This window comes from Nyctereutes procyonoides, unplaced genomic scaffold (genome assembly GCF_905146905.1).
Source record: "Nyctereutes procyonoides isolate TBG_1078 unplaced genomic scaffold, NYPRO_anot_genome, whole genome shotgun sequence".
NCBI classification, from domain to species: domain Eukaryota; kingdom Metazoa; phylum Chordata; class Mammalia; order Carnivora; family Canidae; genus Nyctereutes; species Nyctereutes procyonoides.
In genome coordinates, this window is record NW_026575135.1 from 21,775,728 (window position 1) to 21,793,454 (window position 17,727).

Consider the following 17,727-nt stretch of genomic DNA (forward strand, 5'->3'; position numbering starts at 1 on the left):
TCCTCCCACTTTGTGAGGACACTGGAATGGGTCCTGGAGTGAAGATGGTATAAAGCAGAAGTGCAGCTGACCCACAGTAAACATGTGATGGAAGTAAAATGAGAGCCTCTGTTGTTGTCAGCCATGGAGGTTTGGGGCCTCAGCCTCAGCTGATGGATAGAACTTCCCAGGCTCTAATCAATAGGCCCTCTGTCTCCAGAGCCCACAGTTCTCTCTGCCTCAGGATGTACCCTGGAGCTGCAACATTGGGTCCATGGCAGGGAAGTAGGACTGCCTAGTCTGTTCCTGGGTCTTGGAGGGCCTAAAGCTGGGAAGCTCTGTACTTGACTTCTTGCCACAGTATGCCTTCTGGTCATGCCTCATTCTCATCTGAGCAGCTCTGTTCCAGCTGTCCTGCTTTCCCAGGGCCCTTGGCTTGGAATAATAAAACTCCTATCATTTCTTCTTCCAGAGCAAAGGACATAGCTTACCCAAAAGTTATCAGTGGGTTTCATTTTAAATGTCCATACTGCTTGGAAGTACACATAGTCATATAAAATTATTTTTATTAAAATAGAAAAGCTTTCCAGTATATTGCATTGAAGACATTTATATAGAAAAAGCAATTGCAAAAAATATGCTACATCAGCACTGAGATATTCCGAAAGCTTTAAGTGCTCACTTTTAAACAATATTTTGGTATAATGAGCATATCCCTATATATTTCAAAAGGTACATATAATACTGAAAAAAATACTTCATGTAAAATCTAAGTTTAGGTGCATACAAACAAGAAGCATTACACTGAATAGCTTATTTCAAACTGTGAAACACATTCAAAGTATTCAATTACTTAGACAACATGCAAACATTTTAATACTTAGACTGACATTTTTAAATATATAAACCATGATTCTTTATAATTCTATATCAAAAAAGAAAGACAGAACACTTATCCACACTGTGCATGTCACAAAAAGCAATGTGTCTTCATGAACGGAAAGTACTGGGTTAACATACATGATTGTCATTTTACAAATATGGCTATTTACCTTCTTCATAATAAAATAGAAATATCATGTATTATTTACATGAACTACTAATTATTTCACTTTTTGGCAAGTATATAAGTAGCAGCAATTGGTTTAAAGATTGATGTTTTAAAAACTCTAAGTTTGACTCGGATGAATACCGAAGAATATATATCTGGTTAATATAAAAATGCATAATGCAATACGCTTTGATGTGCTATAACTTCTTCCTTTCACAAAAGTCATACACACATACACACATTAGTAACCACGGAGCTTACTGCTTGTAATGTATCATGTGAATGCCATTTCCTTAGCTGGCTTTGCTTCACACAACAGATGGGTTCCTGAATTAAATTTCTGTAAATTAAATTTGCCTGATGATTTATATGATAATTCCAAAGATGCATTATCTTTATTTTACACTCTAACAGCAAGCTCTGCACGGTGACCCCTAGCTTCTAGATAGAGTAGTTAATTATCTGTAAACAAACACACGCACACATCAGGAGCGCCTTAATACTTAAAAGAACTTTGAAATGAAGTTTCTGGGTATGAAGCCTACAGTAAAGTGAGGTATCTTTTCTAAAAAAGTGATCATCTCACTTACCAATGATAATGAATTTGTTTTACGGTGGGAAGGACCCATCTAAGGAGCAAAGTATAAACTATTTTGATCCATCAAAAGCAGACATCCTCTTTTCATTAGTATTTGGAAGAACATATTTTAACATTTGTAAGAACAAAACAAAAACCCTAATATTGGCAGATTAAAAAAAAATACTGTGTGGTGAACAGAGGTGACAAGTGCTTTTTCTCAGCCACTATTCAACTACAAACCAGGAGTCCTGCATGTCTTTCACCATGTAGAAAAATTCAATGGAGTAACATTTTGCACTTTTCAGGGGTGGTCAGTTATGTGTCCAGACCATGTGCAAGGCAGGGCCCAGGCTGAGGAGGAGGAGGTAGGAGGGGCAGAGGGCTCTGGCCTCGATGCCAGCTGATGGCACACTACTCGAGATCTGTACCTGGGAAATGATGAGGGCAGACAGAGGGACGTGGGATGCCAGAGTGGGGCTGTCAGAGTTGATAAGAGATTCGATCTTCTCTGCTTCTTTATTGCAAGCCTCAATCTGGAAGAGGATAATCACATTTTTAAAATCTAAAACCACAGAGCCAAAAAAATAAAAAATAAAAAATAAAAAATAAAATCACAGAGCCTGTGAAAAGGTCAAGTCAGACAAAATCCACATATATTCCAACAGGGAGAATATGCTTTCTTTGTCCTTCTTTTCTTAACCAAAGTCACATTTTAATATAGTCTTACTTTATTACACCAATAGTAACAGCATCACTGGAAATTAAATCAGAAAAGGAATGAGGCACAGTGCCACTGCCCCTACCCCTCATCCACAGTTAGACAGACATTACCTTCACAGTCACAGCCGCATTAACCATAGTCCCAGTCAATGAGCTTTTGGTGCCTCCTTACTCATCCCAGAGGAAAGCAATGAGGCTTTACCAAGCTTCCAGACTGCGGCAATTTACAAACCGCTTATATTCACTCCCTTCACTTGAGCCCCCACTGTTCTGATGCTGACACCTGGACCCACAGGAGTGAGGCTCACCTCTAGAATATGAGGAAGAAAAATGGGGTACGTGAGACCAGTCCCGGTGGGCTTCTCCTCCTATAGGAGCATAGCCCTCATGAGACAGGTATCTGCTGCATGACCTATATCAACCCCTTCCCTCCCTAGGCCTCAGCCACCTCATCTGTACCTAAGCAGATGCCTTCCATGTCTACATTCTCTGAGCCACCTCTCAGTCTCTCTGCTCTGCCACCCATTCTGCTGTCAGATGTGTGCCTGGCCTCAACCACCTGGAAAGTGATCCCCCAGGATAGTTCTGTTCTCCAGAGGCTGCCTGGATTTTCTCCCTCCTGCCCTCCTTAACTTTCCAAATGCTTCCATTTCCTCCCCACTCCTAAGTCCTCCAAACATGAAAGTGACAAGAAGGTTGCACAAGGTATGCTGAGCCCCACCTGCAAAGCTTTTGGATAATGATCGACAGGAATGATCAGGATCACAATTTCAGATTCAATACTGAAGTATCCAAATACGTCACACTGTGGGACAGATACGTGCATGCGGATTTTCTGAAGTATTTCCAGAATTGTAATTGGCTTTTTGTTTGTTACCTGGAAAGAAAAACTTTCTGTTACTTGAATAAAAGAGGAATTTCTTATTACTACCTAGGCTGCCTTGCTATTAGAACCCCTAAGTGTGGGCCCCAAAAGGGGCCCTGCTGGCTGAATTCTAAATCTCTCGGGTCCATTCCCAAGGGCTTTTGTCTGACTGCTGAGCTTTGTAGCCAAGATAAACACTCTCATCAGAAGACCCCCAGCCCCTTTTAAGGGACTGTTCTGAGCTGGGAGCCACAGGGAAATAATTAAAGTCTTTCCAGAAAAACACAGGTGTTTCAATGTAAATGGGGATAATTTTCTAGGTAGTGGCAAGGTTGGCTGGAGCCCTGTCTCCACAGAAGTGGAGCAGAAGTGACGGTACAGAAAAGGGAAAGGGCAAAGTCACCACAGGAAGGTGACAGGCTCTGGAAGCACCCCCCAGGAAGAATGGGGACTGTGAGGTGAGGGCAGGCAGCATTGAAATCATCTGGGCATCTACCAGCCTCTGGCTGCTTGGTTCTGCCTCCAGCCCTCACTCTACATACTATGCAAGCAGGGGACCTTGTCTAAGGTAGGCTCAGGTGGTGTTGTGCAGAGCAAAGTTACCAAACAGCCGAGGTGTAGAGGAAAGGAGCACAGCATTGAGTGCCAGACAGCCTGAGCTCAAACCCTAGTTCTCCTACATATGAGGAGGAGTTGGACAAGTCGCTTTTCTGTGAATTACTTTCTTCCTCTATAAATGGGACAACACATTCTACTCTGCAGGATTAAGGAGAGGTTTATCAATAAGGTTTCAACAGTACCTGGCACATAAAGCAATTTACCTTAGCAATAGTATCCAGTTTTTCTTTGTCAAATAAAACTCTTAACATTCCAGCACATAATGGGCAACAAGCACCTGTATAACAGAAACCATTTTATATGTGTTCAGAATTAGAAAATGAGAATTCAAAATGGTAGCTGAAATAACCAACCCTTCATTTTGTGTGAGGTGAGTTGTAGCTGTCCTCTCTGATGACTGTACTTTTAGATATATTCCCTGACCAACCTGGATCTTATTATCTATACATTTACTCAAATCCTTCCTCCACATCCTTTATTACTTCTCAGGGGGAGGTGCGGTGGCCTAAGACAGCAGAGAGAACTGGCCTTTCAAGAGGTGTGGGGCCTGGACCCTGTCCCTGTCCTGTCTCAAAACCGACTGTGATCCTGTGCAAGTGCTTTCCTGGGCCTTTGATTTCTTGTCCTCAGAACAAGAGAGCAGATGTTCTAGGGATCCCATGAGTGTTTGACAAATTTAATTCTAAAAAATTTTTTAAGCTGTTAAAAAACAATAACAAAATAGCAGAACATAGTCTCCAGGAGGAAAGAGGCTTTTTTTTTTCTCACTGCTGTGCCCCCATGCCTAGAAGAGTCTCTAGCATACGGCAGAAGCTCGAGAAACATTTGATGAATCCAGGGATGGAGGAATGAACTTGTTAGACTCCAGATTAACCTGTTCCGCGCAGGATAAAGTCTTTTCTGTTACCTCTGTTTAACTGAAAAGTACAGCACTATGAAGCAAGTAGCCTAAGAAAACTTACTACTTACAACAGTCTATGAAATAAGACTTTTTTGATTATATGCAACTAGATGCTAAGGCCAATCTAAGACCACTATCTTATGTTTCTCTGAATTTCAAATGTTTGTGTTCATCAAAAGTATTTCAATTATTTATTCTTTAATTACTTATTCTTTATTCATTAACTACTAGTTCTTTGTTCATTAACTTTATAATGAATAAACTTTTTGCATTTGAATGAAATAGTACCTTATCTGTTTATATATTGGTGTTTGCTGGGAATTGGCCTGAAAAAAGTTTGCCATATATTGTTTGTATTTATTTATGTCTATTTATTTTTAAGTAATCTCTACACCCAACATGGGGCTCAGACTCACAAACCTGAGATCAAGAGTTACATGCTCTTTTGACTGAGCCAGCCAAGCACCCTTGCTATTTGTTTTAAATCCAATGGATAAGATGATGTCTAAGGTAAACTACAGCATTTTAAAGTAGACCCAAAGTAATACATCTAATCAGCATCAGGTAAAGCTAAGACTTTTTTTTTTTTTTTAGGATTTTATTTATTTATTTAGAAAGAGAAAAGGAGAGCAGGGGTGGGGGAAGGGGCAGAGGGAGGAGGACAGAGAGAATCTCAAACTGGCTCTGTACTCAGCATGGAGCTCGACTCAGGGCTGGATCCCATGACCTCGTGATCATGATCTGAGCCGAAATCAAGAGAAGGATTGATTACCCAACGGAGCCACCCAGGCGCCCCAAGCCAAACTTTCTAAAAAACTTAAGTAAATAGGTCAACCCTCAGTTCTGAGTGACCTACTCTCTGGAGGTGTATAAGCAGGTCTCCCCAGTCCCACCCTTGCCCCACTCCAAATCCTGCCACCTACCTGGTGGGATGATGGGTTTGCACTCAGTCACAGAGAGTGAAGGACACTTCACAGCAGCACACTCGGCTACAGAACCGTACTCTGAGAGGACCCCGACAGCCTGGCAGGGCCCGTAGTAATCGACTGCTACACGATCTGAGTATGCAGCACACACGCTACTATAGGTTTCCCCATTGTGCCCACAGATGGGCTCTGTGGCTCTGCAGAAGGGCTGACAACAAAGCACATTTAGCCTGTAAACCTCTATGGTACTTTTTTTCTAACCAAGAGTACAGAATAGAAAGGAAGAAGACACAAGTATAAAATTCCAGGACCCTCTTAGTTAAGCTCCTAAACTTCAGGTTGGGGGTGGGGTCAATAGGGCTGTCTTGAGATGAATTGAAATGATGACTCTGAGCCTCTCTGTGACTTGGGTGCTTATTCCTTGTGAACGGATATGAGATACTGCCCCCCTTCACCCCAGACTTCTATCATTCCAGAAATACCTGTTTGAAGAAAACAAGATCAATCTTCATGAAAATTCAGAAGCCTAATCATTTCATGCTGAGTATGGGATAGGCAGAGGGAAGAGTGGAGAGATCAGTGGGGCAGAGACTCTGGTCCCATCAGGTAGGTTAGGACAAGTAAGACAAAGCTTATAGTCAGTGAGAGGGAACAAATACGAAGAAAAGACTGGGAATTCAGGGTAGATGGTATCAGTGTACTTGGAACACCAGCTCTGAGGGAAAACAAACCTAAGGAGACAAGCTGAAGCAATTTTTCTGCTGGTGACCAGGATATGAGAAGCAATCATGTCAGGTGTTGGTTGGCTACAGGCAGGGGATGCCATGCAGTGATACATGTAAAAGGTTGAGAGATAAATTGATGTAAAAAGACTAAGTCTTGGAGAAATTTTCACTTACTCTTCAGTAGTATGAGTGGGACTTCAGTGGAAAGAGTGGGAAGGGACTGTTTTCTTGGTTGTTTTTAACTTGCATTCTTCCCAGGCTGTTTTCTAATGATGGCCACAGAAGGGGAAGTGAAAACGTTAATGATGCGTACTAGGGGTGTGTAACTTTGTATTCTCTTCCTAAGGTGGTCGGCAGGAAGCCACTTGATTCTTGCTTGTCCACTAGATGTACAGAGGTATAAGCACTAGCAAGAAGGCCCTCCAGAGTTAGGAGAAAAAACCAGTCTTGGGATGGCTCATTTTAGTTCTTTAGATTTGATAGAATTCACAAAGACTCCCAAGTGGTATTACTGCTGCCTCACCCATCTAAGATCAGAAACTGATCTTAGGCTCAGTGTGCTTGAGTTATGTCAGCCAAACAACTGTACCTGGCAAGGGCCTTTGTATAAGAGGCTTTGCCCCCTCTGGTACAAAGTGCAGAGATTGCTGTGCTCCATGTGGTTTGTGTCACAGACAGGATCGCGAACCTGGTCACAGGTGAGCTGTCTTGGCAAACACTCATATTGGCTACATCCAAATTTATCAAAAGTCGTCAGGCAGACTTGTGGTTTGGGAATGCATCTGAAAAACACAAGTGTGACACCATCAGCCAATGCTGGGAGGGGCAATGATGGGGCTAGTAAGGCACTGACAAGGCACAAAAGGTTGAGGAAAAATCAAGAGGGAAATCAGAAACAGTCCCTATCCCCAAGAACTTACGTAAGGGGGAGAGTCAAGCATGTATACGAAGTGAGCTAGTAAGTTACACACAAAATCTCTCGGGAATGAGTCATTCTGATTTGGGAGCCTGGAGGGAGCAACAGGAGGAAGCAGTGTCCTGGCTGCCACCTGGAGCATAAGGAGGACTGCATAGGCCTGCCAGGCTGACAGAGCAGCATGAGCAAAGGTGTGATGCTAGGGACAGTGCTAGAGGAAAGGGGAAGTGACCCTGAGGGCAGGAACCAAGGTCATGGGGATAAAAGTGGCATGATATGAGGCCATCAGGTGGGTTGGGGTTTGATGCTAGAGGTCTTTTAGTCAGTAATAAATGAAGCATTTTCTGGGTTTCATTTTCAGCTTGGCTAATATGAGTCTGTCTTAAGAGAAGGCTTCTTAGTATGTGCTGAGAAATTCAAGCTTCTGTGTTTATGGACTGAGGACCTGCCACCGGCTGGCTGCAATTCACAGAGAGAATGCCACCCCTGTAGCTGGGTTTTCCTAGTCACATCAGGGCCTTGCTTTATTCTCAATTTCTGAACTTCTTCAGAGGGGCTGGATATGATAGCTCTTCTTTAGACTTTTCTGTTCTTTCATTTCTATATTGGGCATTTATAACTTTCTGTAAGAAGACCTATTAAAATCTTTAGCTTTCACTGGGCATTTGAAATAACAGAATACACAAATGTTAGGTCTATAAAATAAAAGCAGAAGAATTTAGCCACTAGCATTATTTTAATTTCAAAGTAAATTACTTCTCTTTTTAGGGATAAGCCTCCTGCTCTGAAATGACCACCACCACCACCATCAGTACTACCTATGGCTACCTTTTCTGACAAGATTTAAGTTAGAATGCATATGGTTATGTTTTTTTTTTTTTTGGAAATTGAAGACATTTGAAAAGAAATAATGGAAAAGAATATTTAGAACTTACTATCCATTAACATGGAGGGATGAAAACCAAGGATATCAGGAGACATTTGGTAATTTTGGAAGTAAAAACTATCAATTCTGAGTACAGAGAAGTAAGATCCATTGGAAAGTTGAGAATCCAAGGAGCTAAATTAAACATTATTAGGGCAGGAATTCTGTCTTGCTTATTGTGTCCTAGGTTTAGAAAGATGGCTGGTACATCAGGAGATATTTGATGAATGAATACAACTTTGTATTTTTTAAACAATTATGTTTTGAACAGATAACACAAGCCCATGGTGAAACTGAAAAGATACAAAACCGTGTATAGTGGAAAATAAGTCTATCTCCTTCTCTTACATCCCAGCCACCCTAACCCTTTCCCAGAGACAGCTACTATTATTAATTTCTTGTTTAGTCTTCCAGAGATCCTTTATGTAAGTATAAACATTTATATATGCTGAGTCAAGAGTATGTCCATTCAAAATTTTGATAGGCTTGGCCAAGTTGCCCTCCATAGAGAATGTACCAACCCTCCCTTCCCCCCCTTGGGTGGGAATGGAAGTGCCTGTTTCCTTACATTATGTTGTCAGTTTTTTAATCTTTGTCAATCTGGTAGATGGAAAATGGTGTATAATTGTAGTTTTAATTTAATTTTCATTTTTCTTAATATGAGATAGGTGAAGTATTGTGGTATACTGGCTGGATGTTCACCAAATTCATTTAATTTTCTTCCTGGGCACATATCTAGATTATATTTCCCAGGTTTCCTGGCAGTAGTTGTGGCCAAATTATTGAGTTCTACATAGGGGAATATGGCTGGAAGTAGAGGTGAATGTCAGTTTTATTTATTTTTCTTAAAAATTTATTATTTTTAAATTTTATTTATTTTTTTAATAATTTTTTAAATTATTTATTTATGATAGTCATACAGAGAGAGAGAGAGAGGCAGAGACAGGGCAGAGACATAGGCAGAGGGAGAAGCAGGCTCCATGCACCAGGAGCCCGACGTGGGATTCGATCCCGGGTCTCCAGGATCGCGCCCTGGGCCAAAGGCAGGTGCCAAACCGCTGCGCCACCCAGGGATCCCCTTAAATTTTATTTATTTTAAAAAAGATTTTATTTATTTATTCATGAGAGACACAGAGAAAGAGAAGCAGAGACATGGCAGAGGGAGAAGCAGACTCCCTGCAGAGAGCTGGACATGGAACTCGATCCTGGAACTCCAGGGTCACACTCTGAGTCGAAGGCAGACACTCAACTGCTGAGCCACTGAGGTGCCCCTTTCTTAAAAATTTATGTATTTATTCATGAGAGACAGAGAGAGAGAGGGAGGTAGAGACAGAGGGAGAAGCAGGCTCCCACAGAGCAGGGAACCCAATTCAGGACTCGATCCCAGCACCCTGGGATCATGACCTGAGGCGAAGGCAGACGCTTAACTGACTGAGCCACTGAGGCACCCTGAATGTCACTTTTAAACCTGGCCTATAAAAACTTCTCAAGATCAACCTTCTCCATCTTCCTTCTCTTATCAGCTGGCCAGATGGAAAAGGTATGGAGGACTATGAGTCTGCAGAAGCTGGGAGTCAAGAGACAGAGAGATCTTAAGTTTCTGAATCACTATGTGGAAAACCACCTGCTGAACACACAAATGGATTATATTTGAACTTCTATTATATTAAAGTACTAATATTTTTGTGTTTGTATATACTAGTTAGAGTTACTCTAACTAATAAAAGCTTCTTTTTAAATGTTTAAAAACTATTTGTGCTTTTCTATGTCTATATCTTTGGTTCATTTTTCTATTAGGTTTTTTATTTTTGCCCATTTTTAAGTTAGGCTGCTGATCTTTTTCATGTTGATTTGTAGGGACTCTTTATATTGTAAGGACATCAGCCCTCTCTCTGTGATATTCTTTCTAGTTTGTCATTTGTTACCATGCAGAAAGTTTTCATTTTCATGTAGCTGTGATTTTCAATCTTTTCTTTTTATATTGGTTTTATATTATTTTCAATCTTTTCTTTTTATATTGGTTTTATATTATACCCAGCAAGACCTTCCCACTTTAAGATTTTATTGTTATAAGAGTGAAACAACCTTATTCAGAAGGGTTAGCTAATAGAGAAAACAAATGAACAAACAAATACCAAAACAACCCTCAAGTTACCTTTCAACACACTGTATTACCCTATCAGCTTATTTCTTATTCCCAGTATGCTGTCTTCTTTCCATAGGAACTTTTTGGGCTTTTTTCAAGGTATAAACTTTGCCAGATGGGTGATCAGTTCTCTTTGCCATTTCTTTTAATGTGTGACAATCTTCCCCTTGCTTTGTACTGCATCAGGGTTTTCAGGATGGAGAACCAATTGCTTTTTTTCTACAACATCCTTCACAAGGAGAGGATGTATCCTGTTCAGGTCTCCGAGAAGGCTAGTAAAACTTCTGTTCTAGAACCCTAAATGAATCTGCAGGACTCCTGCCCTACGGCTACTGCATACAGAAATCCATCATTAAGTCTAGGTCAACTGTACTCTCAGTTCATGAGGAAATTGCAGAGAAAGAAGCCCCTAAACAAATAACTTCACATAAAACTGAAGTTGCATTTCCAGAGATTTCTCATGTCCAGTCCCTAAAATAGAGATAGATAAGTAGAAGAAAATATCCATTACTATCAGATATAAATAGCTAATACTGAGAATACATCCATTTCTCTCATCTTATTTGCTACCATTCTGTGCCTCACACTTTCCGTTTTGGTCTTATAGAAGTGCTATAGCTCCTGGGAGATACCATGTTATTTCCTCATTTCTAGCAGCCAAGATCTTTGCTCCTGTTGTTCTTTCTACTTTCACCAACACCACCTCTCCTCCACTGTCAATCTTGCTAGCAATTTCCTCCTCATCTTTTTAGTTGAGTATCACATCCTCTAGAAGCTTTCCTAGAACTCCCCCAGGCTGCATCAACTCCACTTCTGGGCCCTCAATCATAGATAGTATGTTACCAAACAGCTTTACATGGTTCTTTCCCTGTAGACTCCAAACTCTTTAGGGCAGAGGTCTTCTTAACTCATCTTTGTATTTCACTGGGTTGTATATAATAGATGCTTAGTAAGTGCTGATCTCCAGTTGAAAAAGATAAGGAGCTATTGTGGAAGATTGTGGTAGAGTAGGAGGACCCTAGGTTCACCTCATCCCACAAATATATTAGTTAACTATCAAACCATCCTAAATACTCTAGAAATCAATCTGAAGACTAGCAGAACAAACTCCACAACTAAAGGTAGAGAAAATGGTAGGAAGTCCAGAGACATGGCTTGGGAGAGAAATGGATTGTGGCCCCTTGTGGTGGGGAGGCAGCCACAGTTGTGGAGAAAGGTGAGAGACAAACTAGTACACAGGGGAGTGCATGGAGGAAACAAATCCCCAGAGCAATTGAATTGGAAGGCAAGAGGGACCGAATTTTGTGAGTTCTTCCACCAGTGGGGCTTAAAGCCTGGAATTTTATTTTATTTTTTATTTTTTATTTTTTTTAGATTTTTATTTATTTATTTATTTATTTATTTATTTATTTATTTATTTATTCATAGAGACGCAGAGAGAGAGAGAGAGAGAGAGAGGCAGAGATACAGGCAGAGGGAGAAGCAGGCACCATGCAGAGAGCCTGACGTGGGACTCGATCCAGGGTCTCCAGGATCATGCCCTGGGCTGCAGGCGGCGCCAAACCGCTGCGCCACTGGGGCTGCCCAAAGCCTGGAATTTTAAAGGTCAACGTGCTTGGCTCTGGGAGAGCTCAGAGGACATTGAAGTTGTTCTTGAAGAAAAGGCAGGGAAAATAGCTTGCAGACATATTGTGGAAACAGCAATCTGAAGAGTACCTGGGGCACACAGTAGGGAGGTTATTCATTCATCTCAGTATGTGTCACATAGAGATAGCATTCACATAGAGATCCCTCCAGGGAAAAAAGGAGCTGGCAGGTGCCATGTTTCTGCCCTGCCTCGCATAAGTACAGGGTCAGCTTTGGGAACCAGTGTAGCACCAATATTTGCTACTTGCTTACACCAAGTCCCACCCCATCATGTTTCAGTAGAACTGCCCCCTTACAGTCACACTTGCCTGAGTCCCAGTGTGGCAGGTCCCCTCCCCCAGAAGACTAGTTCAAACCCCTGCTCACACTGCATCTCCCCATGTGGGAGTTTTGCACAGCCTTGGTTCTAGTAGCAGTAGCAACAGGTCTCATTTCACAAACATACCAGAGCATACCAAGTTAAAACGCCCCATATTCAGGCCAGGACCAAACACTGCCCACAAAAGGCAAGGGTCCTCTGCAGATGACTGGCCTGAAGGATAAAGTGGCCAGGATACAACAGCAGAACACATGTAGCACACATTAGAGACATTCTCAGAAGCAGCAGGCCCTGGGGAATAGGGTATACACTATGCTGCAGGGCACTACAGGACTTGTTCATAAAGCTATTACTCTCAAGAAGAGGAGATGTAGTTGACTTTCCTAATACACAATAACTTAGACAAAATGAGAAGACAGAGAAATCTGTCCCAAATGAAAGAACAGGACAAGGCCATGGCAGGAGATCTAAGCAAAACAGATATAAGTAACATGCTAATGAAGACTTTAAAGCAATGATCATATGGATACTAATTGAACTTGAGAAAATAGTGGAGGACATCAGTGAGACCCTTAACATGGAGATAAGGAATAACACGGCCCAGATAAAGGGCTCAGTAAACTAAATGAAGAACCCACTTGATGGAATGAACAGTAGGCTGAAGAAGCAGAGGAATGAATTAAATACCTAGAAGACAGAGTAATGGAAAGTAATCAACCTAAACAAAAGAGAGAAAAAAAGAATTATTCAAAATGAGAACAGACTTAGGGAACTCAGTGACTCCATCAAACTTAATAACATTCATATTATAGGAGTCCCAGAAGAAGAAAGAAAAAGGAGTCAGAGAATTTATTCAAAGAAATAATAGCTGAAAATTTCTCTAATCTGGGGAGGGAAACAGATACCCAGATCCAGGATGCACAGAGAACTCACAACAAAATCAATAAAAGCAGATCCACACCAAGACATACTGTAATTAAAATGGCAAAACAGTGATAAAGAAAAAAATATTAAAAGCTACAAGACAAAAGAAGACTGTTACATACAAAGGAAACCTCATAAGGCTATCAGTGGATTTTTCAGTAGAAACTTTTTTTTTTTTTAAAAGATTTATTTATTTATGATAGACATAGAGAGAGAGAGAGAGAGAGAGAGAGAGAGAGAGGCAGAGACACAGGAGGAGGGAGAAGCAGGCTCCATGCCGGGAGCCCCACGCGGGACTCGATCCTGGGACCCCAGGATCGCGCCCTGGGCCAAAGGCAGGTGCTAAACCACCGAGCCACCCAGGGATCCCCAGTAGAAACTTTCTAAGCCAGAAAGGAATGGCATGATATATGCAAAGTGCCAAATGGGAAAAATCGGCAACCAAGAATACTCTATCCAGTAGGGCTATCATTCAGAATAGAAGGAGAGGTAAAGAGTTTCCCAAATAAACAAAATCTAAAGGAGTTCATGACCACTTCACCAGCCCTGCAAGAAATATTAAATGGTATTCTTTGAGTATAAAGACCAAAAATGATAGTATACATTTTTTTTGAGATTTTATTTATTTATTCATGAGAGACACAGAGAAAGAGAGGCAGAGACACAGGCAGAAGGAGAAGCAGGCTCCCTGCAAGGAGGCCGATGTGGGACTCGATCTCAGATCCTGGGATCATGCCCTGAGCCGAAGGCAGATCCTCAACCACTGAGCCACTCAGGCATCCCCAAAAATGACAGTATAAAGGTAGGAAACACAAAAGCAGTAAAAATGAGTATTTCTGTAAAAAAAAAAAATCAGTAAAAAAAACTCACAAAACAAAATGATGTAAAATATGACACCATATACCTAAAATGTGGGGAGGAGAGGAGTAAAGAATGAGTTCAAACTTAAATGACCATCAACTTAATATAGGCTGCTATATGCAGATGATGTCATATACAAACCTAATGGTAACCACAATTCAAAAACCACTAATAAATATGCAAATAATAAAGAGAAAGGAATCCAAATACATCATTAAAGAAAACCAGCAAACCACAAAAGAGAGAAAGACAAGAAAGGATCAGGGAAATCTTCAGAAAGTACCATAAAGCAAGCAATAAAATGGCAATAATTATGTCTATCGATAATTACTTTGGATGTAAATGAACTAAATGCTCCAATTAAAAGACCTAGGCTGATAGAATGGATAAAAAAAATAGGACTCATCTATATACTGCCTACAAGAGACTCATTTTAGACCTAAAGACACCTGCAGATTCAAAGCGAGGGGATAGAGAAACATTTATCATGCAAATGTAGTCAAAAGAAAGCCGGAGTAACAATACTTATATTGGACAAAATAGACTTTAAAGCAAAGATTGTAACAAGAGACAAAGAAGGACACTATATAATCATAAAGGGTAAATCCAACAAGAAGATATAACAATTATAAATATTTATGCACCCAACTTGGGAGCACCCAAATACATATAATAGTTAATAACAAACATATAGGAACTAATTGACAATAGTACAAAGTAAAGACTTTAACAACCCACTTATATCAATGGACAGATCAGCTAAACAGAAAATCAACAAGGAAACAGTGGCTTTGATAAGATACTTTACTAGATGAATTTAACAAATATATTGAGAACGTTCCATCAAAAAATACATTCTTTTCAAGTGCAGATGGGACAGTCTCCAGAATAGGTCACATATTAGGCCACAAAGCAAGCTTCAACAAATTTAAAAAGAATGAAGTCATACCATACATCTCTTCTGACCCAGTGCTATGAAAACTAGAAGTCAACCACAAAAAAAAAATCTGGAAAGATCACAAATGCATGGAAGTTAAATAACATGCTACTAAACAATGAATGGGTCAATCAGGAAATAAAAGAAAACATTAAAAAGTACATGAAAACAAATGAAAATGAAAACACAGTAGTCTAAAAACTTTGGGATGCAGCGAAAGCAGTTCTAAGAGTGAAGTTTATAGCATTACAGGCCTAACTCAAGAAGCATGAATAATCTCAAATAAACAGCCTAATCTTTTTTTTTAATTTTATTTATTCATGAGATGCAGAGAAAGAGAGAGACAGACAGAGAGAGAGAGAGAGAGAGGCAGAGACACAGGCAGAGGGAGAAGCAGGCTCCACGCAGGGAGCCTGATATGGGACTCGATCCCAGGACTCCAGGACCACGCCCTGGGCCGAAGGCAGGGTCTAAACCACTGAGCCACCTAGGGATCTCCTAAACAGCATAATCTTATACCTAAAGGAGCTAGAAAAAGAAGAAACAAAACCTAAATCAGCAGAAGGAAGGAAATAATAAGGATTAGAGCAGAAACAAATTATATAGAAACTAAAAAAATCCCCAAACCAAAAACCAATAGATCAATGAAACCAGGAGCTAGAAAAAAAAAATCAATAAAATTGATAAACCTCTAACTAGATTTATCAAGAAAAAAGGGAAAGGACCCAGATAAATAAAATCACAAATGAGAGAGGAGAAATAACAATAAACACCACAGAAATACAAATAATTATAAGAGAATATTATAAAAAATCATATGCCAACAGATTGGACAACCTAGAAGAAATGGATAAATTCCTAGAAATATACAGCAAAACTGAAATAGGAAGAGATAGAAAATTTGAACAGACTGCTCATCAGCAAAGAAACTGAATTAGTAACTTAAAAACTCCTAACAAACAAAAGTCCATGGCCAGATGGCTTCATAGGCAAATTCTGCCAAACATTTTTAAAATTTTTTTTTAATTTTTATTTATTTATGATAGTCACATAGAATGAGAGAGAGAGAGGCAGAGACACAGGCAGAGGGAGAAGCAGGCTCCATGCACCGGGAGCCCGATGTGGGATTCGATCCCGGGTCTCCAGGATCGCGCCCTGGGCCAAAGGCAGGCACCAAACCGCTGCGCCACCCAGGAATCCCTGCCAAACATTTTTAAAGAGGAGTTAATACCTATTCTTCTCAAACTATCCCAAAAAAACAGAAAAGGAAGGAAAACTTCCAAATTCATTCTATGAGGCCAGCTACCCTGATACCAAAACCAGATAAAGACACCACAAAAAGAGAACTACAGGTCAGTGTTGGTGATGAACACAGACACAAAAATCCTCAACAAAAGACTAGCAAACCAAATCTAACAACACACTAAAAAAAAATTATACACCATAATTAAGTGGTATTTATTCCTGAGTTGTAAGAGTGGCTCAATATTTGCAAATCAATCGTGATACATCATATCATTAAGAGAAAGGATAAGAACCATATGATCATTTCAATAGATGCAGAAAAAGCATTTGACAAAGTACAACATCCATTCATGATAAAAACCCTCAACAGAGTAAGTTTAGAGGGAACATACCTCAACATAGTACTGGCCATATATGAAAAACTCACAGCTAACATCATCCTCCATGGAGAAAAACGGAGAGCCTTTCCCCTAAGGTCAGGAATAAGACAAGGATGACCACTGTAATCACTTTTATTCAACACAATACTGGAAGTCTTAGATACAGCAGACAACAAAAAGAAATAAAAGGCATCCAAATCAGTAAGGAAGAAGTAAAATTTTCATTATTTGCAGATGACATGATACTATATGTAGAAGACCAGAAAGACTCCACCAACAATTCAGTAAAGTCACAGGATATAAAATCAATTTACAGAAATCTGTTGCATTTCTATATACCAACAATAAAGTAGCAGAAAGAGAATTAAGAAAGCAATCCCATTTACAGTTGCACCAAAAAATAATAAGATGCTTAAGAATAAACCTAACCAAAGAGGTGAAAGACCTATACACTGAAAACTAGAAAATAATGATGAGACAAATGGAAGATTACACAAAGAAATGGAAAGACATTCCATGCTCATGGATTGGAAGAACAAATACTGTTAAAATGTCTATATTAACCAAAGCAATCAACATATTTATTTTTTTAAAGACTTTATTTATTCATAGAGACACACACACAGAGAGAGAGAGAGAGAGAGAGAGGCAGAGACACAGGCAGAGGGAGAAGCAGGCACCATGCAGAGAGCCTGACGTGGGACTCGATCCAGGGTCTCCAGGATCATGCCCTGGGCTGCAGGTGGTGCTAAACCGCTGTGCCACCGGGGCTGCCCGCAATCAACATATTTAATGTAATCCCTATTTTTCACAGAACTAGAACAAACAATCCCAAAATGTTTATGGAACCACAAAAGACCCTGAATAGCCAAAACAATCTTGAAAAAGCAAAGCAGAGCTGGAGGCATCACAATTCTGGACTTCAAGTTATATTACAAAGCTGTAGTAATCAAAACAGTATAGTACTGGCACAATAATAGACACATAGATCAATGAATAGAAAATCTAGAAATAAACCCATAATTATATGGTCAATTAATCTCTGACGGCACAGGAAAGAAT

General features: G+C 40.2%; 1 protein-coding gene across 2 annotated transcripts in view; it reads right to left on the reverse strand.

Moving 5' to 3' along the window:
- RECK (reversion inducing cysteine rich protein with kazal motifs) overlaps positions 1–17,727 on the reverse strand; it is an 86,388-nt gene that overhangs the window by 12,262 nt on the left and 56,399 nt on the right. The window contains exons 17-21 of one of the 2 annotated variants that reach the window (XM_055302250.1): positions 6,955–7,147; positions 5,638–5,848; positions 4,017–4,090; positions 3,052–3,207; positions 2,039–2,143 (exon numbers count right to left, since the gene is read on the reverse strand). In XM_055302250.1, coding sequence (XP_055158225.1) covers positions 2,039–2,143; positions 3,052–3,207; positions 4,017–4,090; positions 5,638–5,848; positions 6,955–7,147 — 739 coding nt within the window. Of the gene's footprint in view, positions 1–525; positions 2,144–3,051; positions 3,208–4,016; positions 4,091–5,637; positions 5,849–6,954; positions 7,148–17,727 lie in introns of those variants that run through there. The other variant, XM_055302249.1, reaches the window with a different exon arrangement.